The 16,001-nt window shown below is 42.4% G+C and overlaps 1 protein-coding gene across 1 annotated transcript in view; it reads left to right on the top strand.

Annotated features, from left to right (window-relative positions):
• The first annotated feature begins 12,399 nt into the window (after window positions 1–12,399).
• Window positions 12,400–16,001, top strand: part of cmah (cytidine monophospho-N-acetylneuraminic acid hydroxylase) — a 34,554-nt gene continuing 30,952 nt past the window's right edge. Inside the window, exon 1 of the mRNA XM_072674062.1 lies at window positions 12,400–12,599. Coding sequence (XP_072530163.1) covers window positions 12,400–12,599 — 200 coding nt within the window. The remainder of the gene's footprint in view (window positions 12,600–16,001) is intronic.

Below are 16,001 nucleotides of genomic sequence, written 5' to 3'. Positions count from 1 at the left end.
GTCTGGTGTTCTAATTCTAATTCCTGGCCAATATTACATCTGTGTCTGAGTATGTGAATCTTTAGGATTAGCAGATCATTAATGTCATTTTAATGGATTTTAAAAGTATGTGTAGTTTAAATTACATTATTAAATGTAGCTATAGTGATGATTGATCACATTATTAAATGTAGCTATAGTGATGATTGATCACATTATTAAATGTAGCTATAGTGATGATTGATTACATATTTAAGTAAAGCCATAGTGGTGATTGATCACATTAATACATGTATCTATAGTGATGATTGATCACAAAATAAAATGTAGTAATAACAGTAATTAATATAATTATAATAAAAAAATAATACCAAAACAAAACCGAGCAAGCAGGCCAACACACCGTGCACCGCCATGAACATACATACACGTGATCACACACAAGATCAGACAAGTGAAGGTCGAAACAAAGGGGTACTTATACACAGACAGACGAGGAACACCTGGAGCAAACCAGCGGGCGTGGCTACATAGGAGGCACAGGTGGGAATACTAATGAGCAGGCGGGGCTAGGAAGGACAGAAGTAAACAGAGCCATGTGACACAACACATAGGGACAGCCGTGACACTCTCCTGTTTCCTTTTCAGCTCAGCAACAGACTGAACCTCTTTAATCGCATCATGTTCTGCCTTCTTTCTTTTCATTTGGAGCTCATTTTTATCTCAGTATTTTGGGCTAGTGAATTGTGATTAATCACAGGACGATATGGACAGTAAATAGTGATTAATCACAGGACGGTATGGACAGTAAATAGTGATTAATCACAGGACGGTATGGACAGTAAATAGTGATTAATCACAGGACGGTATGGACAGTAAGACAAGCTGTGGCACTAAGACAAGCATGTTCAGAGCACTGTGACCCTGAACATGTCGTGTTCAGAGTCAACGCAGCACAACAGCACACCACAAACGAATCATATTAACATTCAGTTTAACAGCAAATTACATACAATAATAACCTCTAAAAGCTGGGAACTGCATTCAGTATTAGAAATGAGGTTTTACATGTTCAGTAGTTGGTTCTATAGAGATCAGTTAGAGCTTTCGGCACTGTGTCGTTTGAGGCTGTGGATGATCACCTTTAATCAAAGAGCTGTCTTTTAATGTAGAAAAGTTTTATAAATGATATGCGTGCGTGTGTGTGTGTGTGTGTGTGTGTGTGGGGGGGGGGTTCTCGTCATGGACATCATCTTCATGTGTGTGAGATAAGGATGTGTGTCTGACTGTCTCCAAACTCAGATACGTGTGTGGAGATTACAGAGAGTGCTGCACACTGTTCCACACAAGCGATCTTAGAGTGTAGGTCTATGGCTTTACACACACACACACACACACGCATATTAACAGTAAAAGATAATAATGGAATCAAAGTGAACCTAGAGAATAAATAGGAAAATGTTATTATAATGAGCTCTAGAATTATAACAATATTATTATTATTATTATTATTATTATTATTATTATAAATGATCAATAACAGATGCCTGTGCTGAATAAAACTGAACTAACAGTGAAATCTACTCACAGTCACCGGAGGCAGATTTGAACCCTCTCTGGTTCTGGAGAACTGCCACTCGAGAAGCAGGGTTTTGAGCGAGGGGTCTGGGGAACCCACAGCAGAATGGACGCTGTTTTCAGTGTGTGAGATAAGGTGTGTTATGACCATCTCTACACTTATCTGCAGACTTAGAGATGCTTGCAAAGCTGCATAAGGTCAGTGTGAGGAGAGTATCTGAGACCTTGGATTGACTGAGAGGGACTACTACCACTAATAGCACTACAACTACTAATACAACTACTACTACAACTACAACTACTACTACCACTACTACTATTACTACAACTACTACTACCACTACTACTATTACTACAACTACTACTACCACTACTACAACTACTACTACCACTAATAGCACTACAACTACTAATAGCACTACAACTACTAATAGCACTACAACTACTAATACAACTACTACTACAACTACAACTACTACTACCACTACTACTACAACTACAACTACTACTACCACTACTACTATTACTACAACTACTACTACCACTACTACAACTACTACTACCATTACTACTACTACTAATAATAATAATAATAAACCTACTACTACTACAACTACTACTACAACAACAACTACTACTACTACTACTAATAATAATAAACCTACTACCACTACTACTACTACAATCACTACTACCACCACTACTACTATTACTACTACCACCACTACTGCTACTACTACTACTACTACTACTAAAACAACCACTACCACTACTACTAATACTACTAATACACCTACTATTAATAATACAACTACCACTACCACTACCACTAATACTAATAAACCTACTACTACTAATACAATTACCACTACCACTCCTATTAATAAACCTACTACCACTACTACTACTACTACAACTACTAATACTACTACTACTACCTATACAACAACTATTCTTACTACTACTACTACTGCTACTAATACCACTACTATTCTTACTACTACTACTACTACTACCACTACTATTCTTACTACTACTACTACTACTACTACTAATACCACTACTATTCTTACTACTACTACTACTACTACCACTACTATTCTTACTACTACTACTACTACTACTACTAATACCACTACTATTCTTACTACTACTACTACTACTACCACTACTATTCTTACTACTACTACTACTACTACTACTAATACCACTACTATTCTTACTACTACTACTACTACTACTACTAATACCACTACTACTAATACCACTACTATTTTTCTACTACTACTACTACTACTACTACCACTACTATTCTTACTACTACTACCACTACTATCACTACTACTACTACTACTTATACCTCTACTACTAATACAACACCTACTATTACCAATTCTACTAATAATAATACCACTACTACTAATATCACTACCATTACCACTACTACTACTACTACCACTACTAGTAATCCCATTAATGTCACTACTAACACTTCCACTACTATAACTATATACACCCTATGGATAAAATGATTGGGACACCTGCTCATTCATAGTTTCCCATGCCTGGCATTAGGCTGCATGGTGCCAATACATTGATACGTCTCCTGCAGAGAGTCCTATTCTATTGGCAGTACTTCTCTACTGGGACTACATAAGCTGTGTATGTCAGCTATGGGTGAACTAACATGTGGACATGTGTGTATATATGTGGTGTTTGTATATTATACGGAAAGCAGTAACGTAGAGGAGGTGAACAGCAGGGCTGCAGGGTAAAGGGTAAAGGCTGTGCAGTGGAGCAGGAGGACATCTAATAATGTACGTGTGAAAGATAAGTGTGTGTGTGTGTGTGTGTGTGTGTGTGTGTGTGTGTGTGTGTGTTACTCTGTTAATGAAGAAGAGTGACTTCCTTTTTGTTCTGAAGATAATTAGCATCAACGTAAGACTGCAGACCCTCTAACACAGCAGCAGAACATGGTTCTCAATATCACACTTTAACAGAACACTCTGTAGAACACGTTAGAACACTCTGTAGAACACTGCAGAACACTGTAGAACACTAGAACACTGTAGAATACTCTTTAGAACACTCAGTAGAACACTCTGTAGAACACTGTAGAACAATCTGAAGAACACTGCAGAACACTGTAGAACACTAGAACACTAGAATACTCTTTAGAACACTCAGTAGAACACTCTGTAGAACACTGTAGAACAATCTGAAGAACACTGCAGAACACTCTGTAGAACACTGTAGAACAATCTGAAGACCACTGCAGAACACTCTGTAGAACACTAGAACACTGTAGAATACTCTTTAGAACACTCAGTAGAACACTGTAGAGACACTGTAGAACACTCTGAAAAACACTCTGAAGAACACTGTAGAATACTTTGTAGAACTTTGTAGAACACTCTGTAGAACACTGCAGAACACTGCAGAACACTCCGTAGAACACTAGAACACTGTAGAATACTCTTTAGAACACTCAGTAGAACACTCTGGAGAACACTGTAGAACAATCTGAAGAACACTGTAGAGACACTTTGTAGAACACTGTAGAGACACTCTGTAGAACACTGTAGAACACTGTAGAGACACTCTGTAGTACACTGTAGAACACTGTAGAGACACTCTGTAGAACACTGTAGAGACAATCTGTAGAACACTGTGTAGAACACTGTAGAGACACTGTAGAACACTCTGTAGAATACTGTAGAACATTGTAGAGACATTGTAGAGCACTGTAGAAACACTCTGTAGAACACTGTAGAACACTGCAGAACACTGTAGAACACTAGAACACTGTAGAATACTCTTTAGAACACTCAGTAGAACACTCTGTAGAACACTGTAGAACAATCTGAAGAACACTGCAGAACACTGTAGAACACTAGAACACTGTAGAATACTCTTTAGAACACTCAGTAGAACACTCTGTAGAACACTGTAGAACAATCTGAAGACCACTGCAGAACACTCTGTAGAACACTGTAGAACAATCTGAAGACCACTGCAGAACACTCTGTAGAACACTAGAACACTGTAGAATACTCTTTAGAACACTCAGTAGAACACTGTAGAGACACTGTAGAACACTCTGAAGAACACTGTAGAATACTTTGTAGAACTTTGTAGAACACTCTGTAGAACACTGCAGAACACTGCAGAACACTCCGTAGAACACTAGAACACTGTAGAATACTCTTTAGAACACTCAGTAGAACACTCTGGAGAACACTGTAGAACAATCTGAAGAACACTGTAGAGACACTTTGTAAAACACTGTAGAAACACTCTGTAGAACACTGTAGAACACTATAGAGACACTTTGTAGAACACTGTAGAGACACTCTGTAGAACACTGTGTAGAACACTGTAGAGACACTCTGTAGTACACTGTAGAACACTGTAGAGACACTCTGTAGAACACTGTGTAGAACACTGTAGAGACACTGTAGAACACTCTGTAGAACACTGTAGAACATTGTAGAGACATTGTAGAGCACTGTAGAAACACTCTGTAGAACACTATAGAGACACTCTGTAGAACACTGTAGAACACTGTAGAGACACTGTAGAACACTGTAGAGACACTGTAGAGACACACTGTAGAACACTGTAAAGACACTCTGTAGAACACTATAGAGACACTTTGTAGAACACTGTAGAGACACTCTGTAGAACACTGTAGAACACTGTATAGACACTCTGTAGTACACTGTAGAACACTGTAGAGACACTCTGTAGAACACTGTAGAACACTCTGTAGAACACTGTAGAGACTGTGTAGAACACTGTAGAGACACTGTAGAGACACTGTAGAGACACTGTACAACACTCTGTAGAACACTGTAGAGACACTCTATAGAACACTGTACAGACACTGTGTAGAACACTGTAGAGACACTGTAGAGACACTGTAGAACACTCTGTAGAACACTGTAGAGACACTGTAGAGACACTGTAGAACACTGTAGAACACTGTAGAGACACTCTGTAGAACACTGAAGAGACACTCTGTAGAACATTGTGTAGAACACTGTAGAGATACTCTGTAATACACAGTAGAACACTGTAGAGACACTCTGTAGAACACTGTAGAACACTGTAGAACACTCTGTAGAACCCTGTAGAACACTGTAGAGACATTGTAGAGCACTGTAGAAACACTGTAGAACACTGTAGAACACGCTGTAGAACACTATAGACACTTTGTAGAACACTGTAGAGACACTCTGTAGAACACTGTAGAGACACTGTAGAGACACTGTAGAACACTGTGTAGAACACTGTAGAGACACTCTAGTACACTGTAGAACACTGTAGAGACACTGTAGAGACACACTGTAGAAAACTGTAGAGACACTCTGTAGAACACTATAGAGACACTTTGTAGAACACTGTAGAGACACTCTGTAGAACACTGTAGAGACACTGTAGAGACACTCTGTAGAACACTGTAGAGACACTGTAGAGACACTGTAGAACACTCTGTAGAACACTGTAGAGACACTGTAGAGACACTGTAGAACACTGTAGAACTCTGTAGAGACACTCTGTAGAACACTGTAGAGACACTGTAGAACTCTGTAGAGACACTCTGTAGAACACTGTAGAGACACTGTAGAGACACTCTGTAGAACACTGTAGAGACACTGTAGAACACTCTGTAGAACACTGTAGAACACTGTAGAGACACTGTAGAGACACTCTGTAGAACACTGTAGAGACACTGTAGAACACAGTAGAGACACTGTAGAACACTGTAGAACACTGTAGAGACACTGTAGAACACTCTGTAGAACACTGTAGAGACACTTTGTAGAATACAGTGGAGACACTCTGTAGAACACTGTGTAGAACACTGTAGAGACACTTTGTAGAACACTGTAGAGACACTCTGTAGAACACTGTAGAACACTGTAGAGACACTCTGTAGAACACTTTAGAGACACTCTGTGGTACACTGTAGAACACTGTAGAGACACTGTAGAGACACTGTATAACACTCTGTTGAACACTGTAGAGACACTGTAGAACACTCTGTAGAACACTGTAGAACACTATGTAGAGACACTCTGTAGAACACTGTAGAGACACTCTGTAGAACACTGTAGAACACTCTGTAGAACACTGTATAGACACTCTGTAGAGACACTGTAGAACACTCTGTAGAACACTGTAGAACACTGTAGAGACACTCTGGAGTACACTGTAGAACACTGTAGAGCACTGTAGAGCACTGTAGAACACTCTGTAGAACACTGTAGAGACACTGTAGAGACACTCTGTAGAACACTGTAGAGACATTGTAGAGCACTGTAGAGACACTGTAGAACACTCTGTAGAACACTGTATAGACACTATGTAGAGACACTGTAGAGACACTGTAGAACACTGTGTAGAACACTGTGTAGAACACTGTAGAGACACTCTAGTACACTCTGTAGAACACTGTAGAGACACTGTAGAGACACTGTAGAACACTGTAGAACACTGTAGAGACATTGTAGAACACTGTAGAGACACGGTAGAAACACTGTAAAACACTGTAGAATACTGTAGAGACACTCTGTAGAACACTGTAGAACACTGTAGAGACACTTTGTAGAACACTGTAGAGACACTCTGTAGTACACTGTGTAGAGACATTGTAGAGCACTGTAGAGACACTGTAGACACCGTAGAACACTCTGTAGAACACTGTAGAGACACTCTAGTACACTCTGTATAGACACTGTAGAGACACTGTAGAGACAATGTAGAACACTGTAGAGACACTGTAGAGACACTGTAGAACACTGTAGAGACACTGTAGAACACTCCGTAGAACACTGTAGAGACACTGTAAAGACACTGTAGAGAAACTCTGTAGAACACTGTAGAACACTCTGTAGAACACTGTAGAACACTGTAGAGACACTGTAGAGACACTCTGTAGAACACACTGTAGAACACTCTGTAGAACACTGTAGAGACACTGTAGAACACTGTAGAACACTCTGTAGAACACTGTAGAGACACAGTAGAACTCTGTAGAACTCTGTAGAACACTCTGTAGAACACTGTAGAGACACTGTAGAACTCTGTAGAACTCTGTAGAGACACTGTAGAGACACTGTAGAGACACTCTGTAGAACACTGTAGAGACACTGTGGAACTCTGTAGAACACTCTGTAGAACACTGTAGAACTCTGTAGAGACACTCTGTAAAACACTGTAGAGACACTGTAGAACACTCTGTAGAACTCTGTAGAACACTCTGTAGAACACTGTTGAGACAGTGTAGAACACTCTGTAGAACACTGTAGAACACTGTAGAATTCTGTAGAACTCTGTAGAGACACTGTAGAACTCTGTAGATACACTCTATAGAACACTGTAGAACACTCTGTAGAACACTCTGTAGAACACTGTAGAGACACTGTAGAACTCTGTAGAACACTGTAGAACACTCTGTAGAACACTGTAGAACTCTGTAGAACTCTGTAGAGACACTGTAGAGACACTGTAGAACTCTGTAGAACACTGTAGAGACAATGTAGAACACTCTGTAGAACACTGTAGAACTCTGTAGAACTCTGTAGAGACACTGTAGAACTCCGTAGAACACTGTAGAACACTGTAGAACTCTGTAGAACTCTGTAGAGACACTGTAGAACTCTAGAGACACTGTAGAGACAATGTAGAACACTCTGTAGAACACTGTAGAACTCTGTAGAGACACTGTAGAACTCTGTAGAACTCTGTAGAGACACTGTAAAACTCTGTAGAGACACTGTAGAGACACTGTAGAACTCTGTAGAACTCTGTAGAGACACTGTAGAACACTCTGTAGAACTCTGTAGAGACACTCTGTAGAGACACTGTAGAACTCTGTAGAACTCTGTAGAGACACTGTAGAACACTGTAGAACTCTGTAGAACTCTGTAGAGACACCGTAGAACTCTAGAGACACTGTAGAGACAATGTAGAACACTCTGTAGAACACTGTAGAACTCTGTAGAGACACTGTAGAACTCTGTAGAACTCTGTAGAGACACTGTAAAACTCTGTAGAGACACTGTAGAGACACTGTAGAACTCTGTAGAACTCTGTAGAGACACTGTAGAACACTCTGTAGAACTCTGTAGAGACACTCTGTAGAGACACTGTAGAACTCTGTAGAACTCTGTAGAGACACTGTAGAACTCTGTAGAGACACTCTGTAGAACACTGTAGAACTCTGTAGAACTCTGTAGAGACACTCTGTAGAACACTGTAGAACTCTGTAGAGACACTCTGTAGAGACACTCTGTAGAACACTGTAGAGACACTGTAGAACTCTGTAGAGACACTCTGTAGAACACTGTAGAACTCTGTAGAACTCTGTAGAGACACTCTGTAGAACACTGTAGAACTCTGTAGAGACACTCTGTAGAGACACTCTGTAGAACACTGTAGAGACACTGTAGAACACTCTGTAGAACTCTGTAGAGACACTCTGTAGAACACTGTAGAGACACTGTAGAACTCTGTAGAGACACTCTGTAGAACACTGTAGAGACACTGTAGAACACTCTGTAGAACTCTGTAGAGACACTCTGTAGAACACTGTAGAACTCTGTAGAACTCTGTAGAGACACTGTAGAACTCTGTAGAACTCTGTAGAGACACTGTAGAACTCTGTAGAGACACTCTGTAGAGACACTCTGTAGAACACTGTAGAGACACTGTAGAACACTCTGTAGAACTCTGTAGAGACACTGTAGAACTCTGTAGAGACACTCTGTAGAACACTGTAGAGACACTGTAGAACACTGTAGAACTCTGTAGAGACACTCTGTAGAACACTGTAGAGACACTGTAGAACTCTGTAGAGACACTCTGTAGAACACTGTAGAACACTGTAGAACACGCTGTAGAACTCTGTAGAGACACTCTGTAGAGACACTGTAGAACTCTGTAGAGACACTCTGTAGAACACTGTAGAGACACTGTAGAACACTGTAGAGACACTCTGTAGAGACACTGTAGAACTCTGTAGAGACACTCTGTAGAACACTGTAGAGACACTGTAGAACTCTGTAGAGACACTCTGTAGAACACTGTAGAGACACTGTAGAACACTCTGTAGAAGTCTGTAGAGACACTCTGTAGAGACACTGTAGAACACTCTGTAGAACTCTGTAGAGACACTCTGTAGAGACACTGTAGAACTCTGTAGAAACACTCTGTAGAGACACTGTAGAACTCTGTAGAACTATGTAGAACTCTGTAGAGACACTGTAGAACTCTGTAGAACTCTGTAGAGACAATGTAGAACACTCTGTAGAGACATTCTGTGGAGACACTGTAGAACTCTGTAGAACTCTGTAGAGACACTGTAGAACTCTGTAGAACTCTGTAGAGACAATGTAGAACACTCTGTAGAGACATTCTGTGGAGACACTGTAGAACTCTGTAGAACTCTGTAGAGACACTGTAGAACACTGTAGAACTCTGTAGAACACTGTAGAACTCTGTAGAACTCTGTAGAGACACTGTAGAACTCTGTAGAGACACTCTGTAGAACACTGTAGAGACACTGTAGAACACTCTGTAGAACTCTGTAGAGACACTCTGTAGAACACTGTAGAGACACTGTAGAACTCTGTAGAGACACTCTGTAGAACACTGTAGAGACACTGTAGAACACTCTGTAGAACTCTGTAGAGACACTCTGTAGAACACTGTAGAACTCTGTAGAGACACTGTAGAACTCTGTAGAACTCTGTAGAGACACTGTAGAACTCTGTAGAGACACTCTGTAGAGACACTCTGTAGAACACTGTAGAGACACTGTAGAACACTCTGTAGAACTCTGTAGAGACACTCTGTAGAACACTGTAGAGACACTGTAGAACTCTGTAGAGACACTCTGTAGAACACTGTAGAGACACTGTAGAACACTGTAGAACTCTGTAGAGACACTCTGTAGAACACTGTAGAGACACTGTAGAACTCTGTAGAGACACTCTGTAGAACACTGTAGAACACTGTAGAACACGCTGTAGAACTCTGTAGAGACACTCTGTAGAGACACTGTAGAACTCTGTAGAGACACTCTGTAGAACACTGTAGAGACACTGTAGAACACTGTAGAGACACTCTGTAGAGACACTGTAGAACTCTGTAGAGACACTCTGTAGAACACTGTAGAGACACTGTAGAACTCTGTAGAGACACTCTGTAGAACACTGTAGAGACACTGTAGAACACTCTGTAGAAGTCTGTAGAGACACTCTGTAGAGACACTGTAGAACACTCTGTAGAACTCTGTAGAGACACTCTGTAGAGACACTGTAGAACTCTGTAGAAACACTCTGTAGAGACACTGTAGAACTCTGTAGAACTATGTAGAACTCTGTAGAGACACTGTAGAACTCTGTAGAACTCTGTAGAGACAATGTAGAACACTCTGTAGAGACATTCTGTGGAGACACTGTAGAACTCTGTAGAACTCTGTAGAGACACTGTAGAACTCTGTAGAACTCTGTAGAGACAATGTAGAACACTCTGTAGAGACATTCTGTGGAGACACTGTAGAACTCTGTAGAACTCTGTAGAGACACTGTAGAACACTGTAGAACTCTGTAGAACAATGTAGAACTCTGTAGAACTCTGTAGAGACACTGTAGAACTCTGTAGAGACACTGTAGAACACTGTAGAGACACTGTAGAACTCTGTAGACACTCTGTAGAACACTGTAGAGACACTGTAGAACACTCTGTAGAACACTGTAGAGACACTGTAGAACACTCTGTAGAACTCTGTAGAGACACTCTGTAGAACACTGTAGAACTCTGTAGAACTCTGTAGAGACACTTTGTAGAACACTGTAGAGACACTGTAGAACACTGTAGAGACACTGTAGAACACTGTAGAACACTCTGTAGAACTCTGTAGAGACACTTTGTAGAACACTGTAGAACTCTGTAGAACACTGTAGAGACACTGTAGAACTCTGTAGAGACACTCTGTAGAAGTTTTCATCCTCTAACCCCGTCTCTCAGCAGTGAGAGAGTTTCTGCTGTCTTCAGTGTAATGTACAGTTCTGTAGTGTAATCTGTGGTTCTGTGGTTCTGCGGTTCTGCAGTTTTGCTTTGTCAGCATTGTTTCTCACTCATCACTCTTCACACATACAGTCCCTTCAGGGGCGCAGGTTTCCTCACACTGCTCACACCACTCAGCCTAACCCGTCATGTGAGTAGCCTGGTGGTGGACCAGCTTGGTCATACTGGTTCTACTGGTCAACAACCTTGGTCATGCTGGCCAACTACCCTGGACATCCTGCTCAACAAGCTTATTGACTAATTGCTGGACTCGCTTCATCGAACTGTTCACATTAGTAGACCAGTCAAACCATCAAACTCAAACACACCCTATACTGGTCAAGAGCCAACTGACCAACCAGCCTGAACTGACCAGGCTGTATCAGCAGGGGACTCTCCATTAGCAATTTGTAATATTGGAGTGACTGCTGGTGTGACTCGGGTGACTGCTGGTGTGACTGGTGTGACTGCTAGTGCGACTGGAGTGACTGGAGTGACTGCTGGTGTGACTGGAGTGACTGGAGTGACTGCTGGTGTGACTGGAGTGACTGGAGTGACTGCTTGTGTGACTGGAGTGACTGGAGTGACTGCTGGTGTGACTGTTGGTGTGAATGGAGTGACTGCTGGTGTGACTGCTGGTGCGACTGGAGGGACTGGAGTGACTGCTGGTGTAACTGCTGGTGTGACTGCTGCTGTGACTGCTGGGCTTACACTGTGGGGTTATCTGTGTGAGAGTGATGTGTCTTGGTCTTCGGCAGGCTGCAGATGGCTCAGGCGTGTCGGACCGTGCTGGCGCTGGACGCTCTGGCCACTCAGAACCTTAAAGAAGGGATAACCTTCAGCCGGAGTTCAGATGGACACTGCTTCATCATCTACAGACAGCAGGATACCTTCAGAGCCTGCAGGAACCAGTGCAAACACCAGGGGGGGCTCTTCATTGCAGACATTGAGGACATGGGTGGCAGGTGTGTGTAAAAATGTAAAGGTGGAGAGTCACCGACATCCGGTTCTCACATCAGAGCAGGTCTACATCTAACACACTACACACATTTTCATGGTTACACTTCAATCATTTCCATAGTTACACTGTTTCACTCCACCCATTTCCATGGTTTCACTACAGCCATTTCCGTGGTAACACTACACCCATTTCCATGGTTAGACTAAACCCATTTGCTTAGTTACACTACACCCAGTTCCATGGTAACACTATACCCATTTCGATGGTTACACTAAACCCATTTGCTTAGTTACTACACCCATCTCAATGTTACACTTTAATCATTTCCATAGTTACACTGTTTCACTACACCTATTTCCATGGTTACACTCCACCCATTCCATGGTTGCACTACTCCTATTTCCATGGTTACACTAATCCCATTTGCATGTTTACACTACTCACATTTGCATGTTTACACTACACACATTGTAGTAACACTACACACATTTCCATGGTAACACTTCACACATTTCCATGGTTTCACTACAGCCATTTCCATGTTAACACTATACCCATTTCCATAGTTACACTAAACCCATCTCAGTGGTACACTTGGTAACACTATACCCATTTCCATGGTTACACTAAACCCATCTCAGTGGTACACTTGGTAACACTATACCCATTTCGATGGTTACACTAAACCCATTTGCTTAGTTACTAGACCCATCTCAATGTTACACTTTAATCATTTCCATAGTTACACTGTTTCACTACACCTATTTCCATGGTTACACTCCACCCATTCCATGGTTGCACTACTCCTATTTCTCTATGGTTACACTGCACCCATTTCCATGATTGCACTACTCCTATTTCCATGGTTACACTAATCCCATTTGCATGTTTACACTACTCACATTTGCATGTTTACACTACACACATTGTAGTAACACTACACACATTTCCATGGTAACACTTCACACATTTCCATGGTTTCACTACAGCCATTTCCATGTTAACACTATACCCATTTCCATAGTTACACTAAACCCATCTCAGTGGTACACTTGGTAACACTATACCCATTTCCATGGTTACACTAAACCCATCTCAGTGGTACACTTGATAACACTATACCCATTTCCATGGTTACACTAAACCCATCTCAGTGGTACACTTGGTAACACTATACCCATTTCCATGGTTACACTAAACCCATCTCAGTGGTACACTTGGTAACACTATACCCATTTCCATAGTTACACTGTTTCACTACACCCATTTCCATGGTTGCACTACTCCTATTTCCATGGACACCCAGGGGAAGTTCGTTCCACCACTTCGGTGCAGGACAGTAAAAAGTCTGGACGCTCGTCTTCCGTGGATCTTAAAGGATGGCGGGTCGAGTCGAGCCGTACTTGAAGCTGGAAGGGCTCTTGGTGCAGATCGGCTTTTGACCATCGCCATCAAGTACGGAGGGGCTGGCTGGTCCAGTCTTGGCTTTGTAGACCAGAGTCAGGGTCTGAATCTGATGACCTGGGCAGCAGCTACAGGAAGCCAGTGAAGAGAGAACTCAGCAGAGGAGGAGCTGAACATGGCTGAGTTTAGAAACGCTGAAGACGACCCGACCCGCTGTGTTCTGGATAAGAGGGAGAGCAGCCAGAAGGGAGCTGCAGTGGTCAAGTTTTGAAGTGACGAGAGACTGGACGAGAGGAAGGGTGGAACTCTCCGGATGTTGAAGAGGAGAAATCTGCAGGACCGAGTCAGATTTTTGGAGTCGAGAACGATAACTGATCATCCAGGATCATCCAAGACTTCCAGCTCCTGTAGAAGGAGTGACCAGCGAGTTCTCAGAGGAGAACGAGAAGAGTTATCATTTCAAAGCGGTCACTTGGATGTTTTTGGTTGTCATTATGATTAAAAAAGAGAAACTCAGTCATCTGACAATAAATGGCTTTACCAATAGAGATGTGTGTAAGTGTGTAAGTGTGTGTGTGTGCATAAATGGGTATGTTTTCGTGCCAGTAAATGAGAGCTGTGGTATTGAAGATGAAACAGGATGCGGCCTGGGTTGAAGGAAGTCGCAGCTCCTCCACAGTCCCTTCACCATACGGCTGTGAAGACGAGGGTAAAAACTCAGAGCTCCGAGGGCTCAGAGGTTAAACTACTTTCAGTTCAGTGTTCCTCTGGGCCTCTGGTTCCTCGTCACTGTTCTTAGACCTTGAATGTGTTGCTAAGTGCCAGTCAGAAATGAGTACTGACTAAGCCTAACGACCTCCCGAGGCCTAATGGCGCTGAACGCCTCGTTGAGATATTGACGGGAAGGCGCAACACTGCCAGAACGTCCCGATGGACAGTCTGAGAGATTCGAGCTGCCTTAAAGCTGCTGAGGAAGACCAACAGCCAGAGGGTTAGGATTAGTTGTGGGGTTGAGGTTAGGATTAGGATTAGGGCCAGGATGAGGGTTAGGATTAGGTGTGGGGTTGAGGTTGAGGTTAGGATTAGGGCAAGGATGAGGGTTAGGATTAGGTGTGGGGTTGAGGTTGAGGTTGGGATTAGGGCCAGGATGAGGGTCAGGATTAGGGGTGGGGTTGAGGTTGGGATTATGGCCAGGATGAGGGTCAGGATTAGGTGTGGGGTTGAGGTTGGGATTAGGGCCAGGATGAGGGTTAGGATTAGATATGGGGTTGATGTTGAGGTTGGGATTAGGGCCAGGATGAGGGTTAGGATTAGGTGTGGGGTTGACGTTGAGGTTAGGATTAGGGCCAGGATGAGGGTCAGGATTAGGTGTGGGGTTGAGGTTAGGATTAGGGCCAGAGTGAAGTTTAGGATTAGGTGTGGGGTTGAGGTTGAGGTTAGGATTAGGGCCAGGATGAGGGTTAGGATTAGGTGTGGGGTTGAGGTTGAGGTTAGGATTAGGGCCAGGATGAGGGTTAGGATTAAGTGTGGGTTTGACGTTGAGGTTGGGATTAGGATTAGGGCCAGGATGAGGGATAGGATGAGGGTTAGGATTAGATATGGGGTTGACGTTGAGGTTAGGATTAGGGCCAGGATGAGGGTTAGGATTATGTGTGGGGTTGAGGTTAGGATTAGGGCCAGGATGAGGGTTAGGATTAGATATGGGGTTGAGGTTGAGGTTACGATTAGGGCCAGGACGAAGGTTAGGATTAGATGTGGGGTTGACGCTGAAGTTAGGAATAGGGTCAGGATGAGGGTTAGGATTAGATATGGGGTTGACGTTGAAGTTAGTATTAGGGCCAGGGTGAAGGTTAGGATTAGGTGTGGGGTTGAGGTTGAGGTTAGGATTAGGGTCAGGGTGAAGGTTAGGATTAGGTGTGGGGTTGAGGTTAGGATTAGGGCCAGGATGAGGGTCAGGATTAGGTGTGAGGTTGAGGTTAGGATTAGGGCCAGGGTGAAGGTT

Source organism: Salminus brasiliensis, chromosome 2 (genome assembly GCF_030463535.1).
Source record: "Salminus brasiliensis chromosome 2, fSalBra1.hap2, whole genome shotgun sequence".
In the NCBI taxonomy this organism is placed as follows: domain Eukaryota; kingdom Metazoa; phylum Chordata; class Actinopteri; order Characiformes; family Bryconidae; genus Salminus; species Salminus brasiliensis.
The sequence above is the reverse complement of the archived record's forward strand: the minus strand, read 5'-3'. Positions and strand labels throughout refer to the sequence as shown.